The sequence below is a fragment of the Lithobates pipiens genome, unplaced genomic scaffold, assembly GCF_037356315.1.
Source record: "Lithobates pipiens isolate NorthernLeopardFrog02 unplaced genomic scaffold, aLitPip1_a1.2 Scaffold_8, whole genome shotgun sequence".
NCBI classification, from domain to species: Eukaryota; Metazoa; Chordata; class Amphibia; order Anura; family Ranidae; genus Lithobates; species Lithobates pipiens.
The window spans coordinates 438,543,061-438,554,041 of NW_027507903.1; the positions used below are offsets into that span (position 1 = coordinate 438,543,061).

The window sequence follows — 10,981 nt, forward strand, 5'->3', positions numbered from 1 at the left end:
GGTGCCCTATTTTTGTAAAATATCTCCTTGACCTTAATCTAGGCTTACCTGTAGGTCAAAGTGGTTTGTAAAGGTTTACAACCACTTTAAACATCTAAGGAAACATGACTATTGGATTTGGATTGTCTACAACATATCTTTTATCTAACAGCATGGACTCAATTTATGCCAAAAAACATATATACAATTCACCTTTACTGCACACCTTGCTCCGTTTGCCAAGGGGTGCAACTTTAAACTTTAGAAAACTTTAATAAACAATCGTCTTCCCACGAGGTACTGCTGACTTGCTTTGCCTCTGAATGCTGAATCACAAGAACCCTTCTTTCTCCAAAACTAGAGGAAGGGTCTGATGCACAAAACATTCCCCAGGGAAACAAGAGGAAGGCATAAAGGTTCCACCTGTCAGTTAGTGCTGAACAAGGGTTTAGTGACAAGCGGACAGTTAAAGTCTGGTTTACAGTCCAGAACCCAAAAATTTGGGAAATTGTCTAATGTAGGCTGTTTAACCTACTGCAGCTCCAACATGACTAGTGTAGTCTGAATGTTCCCCTTATACTATTCCTTATCTATTAGAAACGAGACCACACCATAGGTTGGAGTAAACTGGCCACAACAGCCTTTATTAAACATAACTCAAAATTACTCCAATAACTTGTAACTATGAAAATATATAAATATATAAATATATATAAATATATAAATATAAATATAAATAACTTTATTAACATTAAACCACATTTTAATTAACATTAACTGCCCATTCTGGTGATCTCTGACGGTGACCACACTTAAACCAATACCCAATCACTGCGGTACACCTGACCAACTTCCCAAAGGCCTCCACCTGTGACCGGTCGGAGACAACTTCCGCCAGTGAACATAACCGTATTCCCTCCAACGTTCAGGAATACCCAGAGGGGCCGATCGTTAGATGAGCCCCCCACACCCTCAGATCCCTTCTGAGTACCTGTCTACCGTCAGAAACCACCAGAAAACACACCGCCAACAAGAAAAACTTTCAGCTGCCGTGACAACCGATGAACCTGAAAAAGAAGAAAAAGACCAGCAACAAAACACCACAAAACAAACACATAACAATAGGGCGGGAGGGTGGGAAAAACTGCCTCCTCTGTGTCACACTGGGTTCCGAATGATTCCTTAAAGCCACACCTCTCCCTTTTATGTGACCCCTCCCCTACACTGAACTTGTTTCCTGCAAACCTTTTCCTGAACTCCACCCATAAAGCTTAACCCTCTGTGTCCCTCATCCACACTGTCATGTCCAGCACTCCTTATATCATTGCATTCTTAATCCGTGCTTCTCTTGACTAGTGTAGTCTGAATGTTCCCCTTATACTATTCCTTATCTATTAGAAACGAGACCACACCATAGGTTGGAGTAAACTGGCCACAACAGCCTTTATTAAACATAACTCAAAATTACTCCAATAACTTGTAACTATGAAAATATATAAATATATAAATATATATAAATATATAAATATAAATATAAATAACTTTATTAACATTAAACCACATTTTAATTAACATTAACTGCCCATTCTGGTGATCTCTGACGGTGACCACACTTAAACCAATACCCAATCACTGCGGTACACCTGACCAACTTCCCAAAGGCCTCCACCTGTGACCGGTCGGAGACAACTTCCGCCAGTGAACATAACCGTATTCCCTCCAACGTTCAGGAATACCCAGAGGGGCCGATCGTTAGATGAGCCCCCCACACCCTCAGATCCCTTCTGAGTACCTGTCTACCGTCAGAAAACCACCAGAAAACACACCGCCACAGCCCGAAAGGGTGACCCCCTCAACCTTGAGGGCCGCCCCACACCCGAAGAGCTTTCTGTATGCCCTCCTGTAAGCCATAGGACCAGAGGTCAATCCCCACATCCGATAGATGAACGCCATCCCGCCTAAGATAAAGCCCTACATTCACCTCCAATTCCCTGTGTCTTACCACAATGCCCCCGTTCTGCACTACAAACCGCCCAACAACCTTATTAACCCTAATCCTAGTTTTCTCGAGGCTGGCTAAAGACCTGGCCCCCCGCCACACCGTTCTGGCCACAATGTCCGACCACACCAAAATGGTGCCCGGGAACAGGACTCGCATGCGCAACACATCAGCCTTGATATCCGCCAAAATGTCCTTCACTTTCCGAACTCCCAGGTCATTGCCCCCCGCATGAACAACCAGCACATCCGGGGGCCTATCCCTCAAAGCGAAGCGCTCCGCCTCCCTCATGACACGCTCCCACCTCATGCCCGGGAAACCCAACCACATCACCCTAGCAACCTCCCTGGGGATACCCAATTGCCTGCCTGCTGGTAGAGAATCACCTCTCCTGGCCCCCCAGCAGACGTACGAATGCCCCAGGATCCAAACGAGGCGTTGAGAACCTCCATCTGGAATGAAAACAAGAGAAATAACACAACAACCAAAGGAATGTTACAAGCACAGTCCTCCCCCCCATAAATCCCACAGCAAACAACCCCCAGCCGCACCCTCCTTACCCCAGTAGCAACTGCGGCCGGACATAGGACCGGAACCTCCGGGACTCCCATCTACCAATCCGGCGCACCACCGCCTCCTCCAGCCCACATCGAGCCGCTTCCGTGGCCGCCCCAATCCGAAAAGAGTGGGACGCGTAGTCCCGCTCATCCAAACCCACCGCCCTCAGGCATTGCCGAAAGACCGACACAAATTGAAAACGGGATAGAAAAGAGCCCTCCTCGTGCACCAAAAAGGGGCCCGCCCCCACAGGCCGTACCGCCCGGAAAGCCCGTACCGCCGCCACCGGGCACACTACCGAGCCCGGCAGGGCGAGCAGCGTAATCGCCACTCCCCTGCCCCGTTGATCAGTCTTAGACCTACGCAACCGTATACTCACCCGATCCGCAACCACCTGCACATCCTGATCCAACAGACCCCCAGCCACCCGTTTTGAGCGACACACCAACTCCCCGATCCTAAAAGCCCCATAAAACGCCAACGAAAACGCTGCCGTAAACAGAACGGTCTCGTAAGCAGACGAGCAAACGTCCACCAGCCGAGAACAAATTGCCACCAAATTGTCAAATGACACCGGCCGGCGCGCATCCCTACCCTTCCAATCCCTCCTGTACCCTTTCAACGTTTGCCTCACCCAAAAATCCTTCGTCCCGTCCGGCTCCCCCCACAGTTTGAACAAAAAGGCCAACCCCGCCAGCTTCCGCTCAATAGACGCGGGAGACAGGCCCGTCTCAATGTTCCGGGCAACCCAGTACAATACCACCCAGCGCCGGTCGGAGCCCCGACCAGCCACTCCAACCTCCCGCAGGAACGCCCACCATTCCGCCCACACTCTAGAATAAGCGGACCATGTAGCCTCACTCAACGACCTTTTTAACCAACCTGCGGCGATTCCAAGGGAAGTTCCCACATCCACCCGGGGCATGGCGCCCCCGACTCCTCCGCTCCCGGCGCCAGCTGCCGGAACTTGTCCCACTGAAAACGAGAGAGCGAGTCAGCCAAAGAATTCTCCACCCCAGGTATGTGCACAGCATAAACGTAAACATTGAGCCGCAAACAGCGAAAGACCAGGTGTCGCAGCAGCCGGATGACCGGGGGGGAGGAAGCAGTCATCCGATTGAGGACCTGGACCACCCCCATGTTATCGCAATTGATGCGCAACTTCAAATTACGAAACTCCGCCCCCCACAGCTCCAATGCCACCACTATCGGGAACAATTCTAGCAAAACCAAATTGCCCAACAACCCCGCAACCTCCCATGAGCGTGGCCAAGGTTCCGCACTCCACCGACCCCGGAAAAATGCCCCATAACCCGTTGAGCCAGCCGCGTCAGTAACCAACTCCACATCGAAGTTGCTCACTGGCCCCGACATCCACATAGCCCGCCCATTATACGACTCCAAAAATTCATGCCAAGCCCGCAGGTCCTCCCGGTGTTCCCTTCGCAAACGCACAAAGTGGGTAGGGGCGGTTACCCCGGCAGTGGCCCCCGACAGCCGTCGGCAGAACACACGGCCCATAGGGATGATCCGGCAAGCGAAATTCAGCTTGCCCAACAGGGACTGCAGGGCCCGAAGCTGAACCTTCGGCCGGCCCTGCATGCCTGCCAACTCCGCCTGCAGATCCCGTAATTTATTCTCTGGCAAGCGACACTCCATTGCCATAGAATCAATCACGATTCCCAAAAAACTCAATTCCGTCACCGGGCCTTCCGTCTTATCCCCCGCCAACGGCACCCCGAACCTGCCCGCAATGTGCTGCAACGTGGACAGAAGAATCGCACACACATTGGAGGCAGGCGGGCCCACGCACAGAAAGTCATCCAAATAGTGGATGACCGACTCCAGGCCCGAAACATCTCTCACCACCCATTCCAAAAATGAACTAAAAGCTTCAAAATAGGCGCATGAAATGGAACAACCCATGGGCAGGCACAAGTCCACATAAAACTTGCCCCGCCAATGGCATCCCAACAGCCGGAAGCTGTCCGGGTGGACCGGCAGAAGGCGAAACGCCGATTCCACATCCGCCTTGGCCATGAGAGCCCCACGACCATACCGCCTGACCCACCGTACCGCCGCGTCAAAAGACGTGTAGGAAACCGTACACGCCTCCGGGTCAATGAAATCATTGACCGACCCCCCTTTCGGAAAAGACAGGTGATGAATCAAGCGAAACTTCCCCGGCTCCTTCTTAGGAACTACACCCAACGGGGAGACCACCAGGTCCCCCCACGGCTGCACTTCGAAAGGACCACCCATCCGGCCTAGCGCCACCTCTTTACCCAATTTGTCATCCACAACCCCCGGGTGATCTAAAGCCGATCGCAAATTCCTGGCCAACGGCGGCACCCCTCCCAAAGAACAGGGAATCCTAAAACCGTCCCGAAAACCCAGAATTAACCCACGCGCCGCCGCACCATCCGGATACCTATTTAGGAAAGGAAGCATCCTTCCCAGGTTCACCGGCGTCATCCCTCTTGTGACCGGCGGCACTGGCACGCTGACCTTTTTTGAAACAGCGAGACAGGGGGTGGGTGCCGCCGCACCCGGAGCACTCATGCTTGAAGCGGCACGCGCCTCCGAATTTACAAGCCCCTTCATTAAAGGGCCAGCACACCCCCCACTTCTTTCCGGCCGGCAGTCCCGAGGAAGACGCACTCCCGGCCCCCCCCTGAAGAAACGGAGTGGGCGCCCGCGGAGCAGACATAAGCCTCATCCAGAGGCTTATGTCCTTGTGATCCCACCGCAGGTCAGCCCGCACTGCCTTACGCTGACGAAACTGCTCATCATAGCGCAGCCAAGCCAGCCCTCCATACACTCGGTGAGCCTCCCCAATCGCGTCCAGGTAACAAAATAACGCCGAGCAATGCTCGGGGTTCTTTTCCCCTATCACGCTAGCCAATATAGCGAACGCCTGAAGCCAATTTGCAAATGTGCGCGGGATCAGCCGATACCTACGTTTCTCCTCGTCGTCCTTCTTGGAACTGTCCGGCTTAACCCTGTCCAAATTAAATTTCTCGAGGGGGAGCAAGGAGAAAATCTCCACATACTCACCCTTGCCGATCTTGTCCCGCCCCTCCTGCTTCAAATGCGCCCCCAATGGGCCTTCGAAACAAACATAGACTTCGCACCGGGCAGCATCCGCGATCCTAACCAGGTCAGACCGCGCCCCCGGGTCCGCGGGCACCGGGGGGACCCCCGAGCCCACACCCCCCGCATCCGTGCTCCCCGACACCGCAGCAGGCGGTGCATCCCGCGCAGGAATGACCTCCGCCCCCCCGGCCCCCCCCACAGTACCCATCCAGGGGGCCACCTGAGGCGACCCGGAGCCCCCAGCAAACTTACCAACCAGGGCCTGCAGCCCCCCCAACAGCTCCTGCAACTGACCTGACGGCCCCCCCGGGGCCACAGGCCCCGCCCCCTGCGCTGAACCTGCCGCAACCCCCCCCAATACGTCCCGGGATCCCGTGGGCACCGCACCCCCCTGCGCCACCCCCATCAGATCCCGCAAGGCATCCGCCAGCAATGTAGACTCCCGCAACTTACCCGGGCCCCCAGGGGCCTCGGCGACCGGTACCGGTCCGGGTGTAGAAAAGGACCCCTCCTCCTCCTGGGACAGCTCGCTCTCCGAACCGACCTCTCCAACGCGCACCGGGGACGCGGCAATCCCCCTGTGCTCCGCGCGGTCCATCCGGTCCCTGCGATCCGGGACTGCAGGCAATGTCCTCCTCCCCCCGCCGCCCCTGGCATGCCGGCGTCTAAAACCAGCCCTGCCAGGCACCTTGGCAGCCTTCTGCGACCCACCCTCCCCCCCCTCCGGCATGCGACCCCCCCGGAGCGCCCCCCTCCCCCCCACCGCGCGGATGCTGGCCCCAGACCCAGCCTGCCGCAGATCCCCCGCCACGTGCACCCCCCCCCCTTGGCCTGCCGACCCAGAGCCATCCACACTCCCCCCCACCTCCACCGGGCCCCGTGCGGTCCCGGCGCCATGTCCATGCGGCCGTGAAGCCCCGCCCCCCTCCGTTCGGCGGCGCAACGACCGCCCGGACCGGGGGGAGCCGATAACCTGCCGTTTTGCCGGGGGGACCCCCGGGCTCCGGGAGTCACGAGGCGGCCGAGGAGTAGGCCCAGGAGAAAAACGCGCCGGAGGCCGAGACCTCCGCGCGCGCAGTGGAACCTCACCTGTCCCGCCGCCGTCCACATCGCCGTCCGTCAGGTCACCCACACGTTCCCGCAGCCAGTCCGCACCGTGCACCTCCGCCGCCCGTCGCAGCCGCGCGAAGAGTCCCTCGAGGTCCGCCATAGCAGAGGAGCAGCGAAAAAACTGCCTCCTCTGTGTCACACTGGGTTCCGAATGATTCCTTAAAGCCACACCTCTCCCTTTTATGTGACCCCTCCCCTACACTGAACTTGTTTCCTGCAAACCTTTTCCTGAACTCCACCCATAAAGCTTAACCCTCTGTGTCCCTCATCCACACTGTCATGTCCAGCACTCCTTATATCATTGCATTCTTAATCCGTGCTTCTCTTTATAAAGCACTGCTTAGGTAATCAGCTTTTTTACTTTTCATTTATCTGTTTTATAGTCAATATTATTATTTTTTTTCGTTTTCTGTTAACTTACACGCAACTGAGCTTGCTGCTAGTCTTAGTTCTAGAAAGCCAAATATCAATTGGTTCACCAAGCCATATATTACAGCTTATATTTCTTTTGTTGCTCAGATTTGGCATGTCACATTTTTCACTGTTTCTCCTTAAAGCAGTTAAACCCCAGCAATTCCATACTCCTTGGGACGTATAATGACTTTCTTTCTTTCCTTTTTTCCAAGCTTGTTATGTCATCTGTCAGCAAATTACCTGTAGCTGCAGGAAAATAGCTATTAAACAAGGAAGGGGGGATTGTGTGGAAAAAAAAAACTGCATAAAAGTTAAAGTGAAAAAAGAGACAGCAAGAAACAGCAAGGGTATGGAATGGTAATGTATAGCCAACTTTTTCTGAACAGAGCTGAAGGGATTGTATGTCATTGCAGAGACAAATTAGGAACAGATGGCCGTAGAGAAAAACACATAAGTAGATGGGGCACTGAATGCATGTAAATGGCAAAGAGCTCCGTGCTTCATGGTTTATGGTTTATAATAGCGATAAAGAGGGCCTGTCATGGTTTGACTGCAGTTTTACATAATGCTTAATGTGCCACTTGTTCCTTCAAAATAAAGCCTGACTATAAGTTGCCTGCCTGTGACTTAACATGATACAAATGTCAAATTTTAGCAGCGGTGGTGAACTCAGGCTTACTCCTAGGCAGCTTCTTCCTTTCAACAGCTAGTCTGCTTGTTAGGCACATAAGAAGTGGCAAGAAACATGGATCTCAGAGATCAAATTGTCAGACTGTTTGTGTTTAGGCCCCTTTACCAGATTGTTAAGTGTATGGACCTGGTATCTTATGCCCAAAGAGTAGACCTGCTAGACTGCTGTCCAACTAGTTCTTACTGGTGTCTCTGTAATATCATTAGTGCCCATAAGCCCTTTGTCTCCAAAACCAGAGAAAATTAATGCATGGTCATCCTGTTAACTACAAAGTGGTCTCAAAGTATATTGCTGCACTCAGTACCTAGTGATTACAGTGCCGTCCACAGGTTTCTCCCAGCTAAAAATGCCTAACTGCCCTACACTTGCCACCCAAAATCTGCAACCTCAGTTTTCAAAGGCCCACACAATCCACTTCCCCTCAGTCACCAACCAGCATCTGCAGCACATAAAGGTAGTGTAGCACTAACCCCCGAAGGAGCTGCTGGTTATTTTTGGGCTTACCGTTACCTGTTGTTCTCCTTGTTTCACGTCTAGGGGATGTCCCGTGGTAGATGGCCCAGTAACTTGAGACTGACAATAGATCCACTTGAATGGATTTTATTCGCAAAAACTCAAACCATTGAACAGTCTTTCAACTTGGGATCAGAGGGTTGGAAAGGAAAGTGCAGGTACTCTCAATGTCAAAGTCCAAAAATGCTAAAGAACTTGCTTACTTTGACTGCATCCAGAGAATAGCCATTTGCAGCTGGATGAACACTCAGATTAGACAGTCCTTCTCTCACAAGGCCTAGCAGCCAACCAGGTGCTTACTCAGGAACAAAATCTTTATCACCAACGTTGTTGCAGAACATGTAGGGAAACTAAGCTGTAGAACACTTGTAGGATACCTGGATCTTTCAGCCAGCTTGGCGATATCCACAAGACCGGGTTGTCTCAGTTACTTCAGCCCTTCCAGGCTCTTGTTAAGAAAACCAACCCGTACGTGGTGTTCTTCTAAAGAGTCCTCCCCTGGAATGCTCGAAGTTCAATGAGTCTCTCTCGAACCGGAGACAGCACCCATCCACCTTGGAATCCTTCCTTAGTTCCCTTGCCTCGGGCTAGCCAGCCCCGAGGCATTAAAGTCAGGTGGATCCGCACCCCAGGCCATAGCCTTCATGGGGGCTGGTTAGGAGGACCAGGACCATGTAATCAGCACAGCATACTGGACCGGAACCCCGAACCACGTGACGTCTGCATCTTAAATACCCTCTCCCAGAGGGCACAGCGGGAGGGCCACTCCTACTGACCTGACTCAGAGAGAGAGTAAATTAAATGCCTGACCAGACCATAGTTCCACTCCTGCCACCAGAGACAGTGCCCCACTGTGGCCAGGCTGAACATCTCACAGCCCAGTCAGACTGACACAGAAGTCACATTTAGGCAAATAGACCCAAACCAAACTGTAGTTTGGGTAAAGTAAAATTTTGAAAACACATAGCGCGTGCTCTTCAGGAGCCCGCCACTACAGTAGCAGATGAGGAGAATCAGAGCCCAGTTCAGGACTTACCCTGTCCTGTCCTGTTGCTACTAACACTTGACAGATCACATTGTCTTGCCTGAGTTTAAAATGACACCAAACGATATTGTTGTTCTACAAAAAAAAAATATACAACTTCACTACTTAATGGCCCTGTGGCCTAATTTGATTTGATGAAACATGATTTTCTTTTTTGCCTCCTTGCTACATACTCAGTGGGCTCCCAGACCTCTCCTCCCTACTTCCATTTGTTTGGAACAAGCAGTGTGTGTTAGATGAAATCATGCACTGCTGTATGCACAATGGGAAACCCAAAGTCCCCAGTCCAGGCATGTCCAAAGTCCAGCCCGCGGGCCAATCGCAGCCCGTGTTCCGGTTTGATATGGTCCCCCTGGTGATTTGGATATATATATATATATATATATATATATATATGTATATATATATATATATATATATATATATATATATATATATATCTTTTGTGGCCCCCCAATAAATAAACCTTATTTATCAGTGCTGCCACGGAGAGGGCAGAACGAGTGCCGTCAGATGGCATACAGGAGAATCTCCTGTTTATTCTGCGGCATCTGTAATTAGAAGTCCTGTCTGCTGGGCTGACATTGGACAACTGTTTGGTCTATCATAGGAGGACTTTGTATTAAAGAGGCTGCAGAGTAAACAGGAGACTCTCCTGTATGTAATTTGTCGGTGCTCATCCCACCCCCCTCCCTGTCCCCTCTGAGGCTGCAGGTGGGCATTGATCAGGCTGCACTGATGGCATGGTCAGGCTGCATTGATTGCAATGGTGAGGCTGCATTCATGACAATGGTAAGACTGCATTGATTGTAACAGTAAGTCTACATTGTTTTCTATGGTAAGGCTGCATTGATTGCAATGGTAAGTCTGCATTGATGGCAATAGTAAGGCTACATTGATTGCAATGGTGTGGCTGCATTCAGGCAATGGTGAGGCTGCAGGTGGGCACTGATTAGGCTGCATTGATGGGCGCTGACCCTTATTTTGCTTCACAGTTCTTTATTTAAAATGTAATTTTTTTCCTGAAACTTCCCTCTTAAAGTGAAGGCATGTGTTACACACTTTATACGCCAATAAATACGGTATATCCAAATAACACACCCAAGCTCATCCTTAGTCCTGAGCGGCACTCAAGGATTTGTAGGGGGGCCAAAAAAGATATATATATATATATATATATATATATATATATATATATATATATATATATATATATATATATACAAATAACACGCCTGAGCTCAGGCAGTGTATTAGTGCTCGGATGAACACACTTAGACCGAATTTTATTGGTTCAAAGAATGCCAGGCAAAATGGTCATGCATGTTCACTTCATCAAATCTGGCCCTATTTGAAAAAAGTTTGGACACCCCTGCCCTAGTCCATTTCGAGAGCAAGCAACAGGGTAGCTACATTCCTACATACAGTGGGACCATGCAGAATGAATGTAGCCACCAACAGGATGTTGTATCACAGGAAAAAAAATAAGGAATTTGGAGGTGGCCCCACAACAATAGAAGGTACTTTTTAGAGTTAAGAATAAATGCTTGAATAGACTTTTTTAAAACCAAGGTTT

At 51.1% G+C, this 10,981-nt stretch overlaps 1 protein-coding gene across 2 annotated transcripts; it reads right to left on the minus strand.

Moving 5' to 3' along the window:
• Positions 1-1,164: 1,164 nt before the first annotated feature.
• On the minus strand, positions 1,165-6,308 carry LOC143960033 (uncharacterized). Of its 2 annotated transcripts, XR_013270245.1 has the most exons (3): positions 6,086-6,308; positions 3,419-3,511; positions 1,872-2,430 (listed from the first exon to the last, which is right to left on the minus strand). XR_013270245.1 is itself a non-coding variant. In XM_077468298.1 (2 exons), the coding sequence occupies exons 1-2, from the start codon at positions 5,138-5,140 to the stop codon at positions 2,308-2,310; spliced, it is 1,845 nt and encodes a 614-aa protein (XP_077324424.1). In that variant the 5' UTR covers positions 5,141-5,674; the 3' UTR covers positions 1,165-2,307. The 2 variants fall into 2 exon arrangements, 1 of the variants encoding a protein (XP_077324424.1); XM_077468298.1 differs by lacking the exon at positions 6,086-6,308 and having other exon boundaries at positions 1,165-2,430; positions 3,419-5,674.
• Between the last annotated feature and the right edge of the window lie 4,673 nt (positions 6,309-10,981).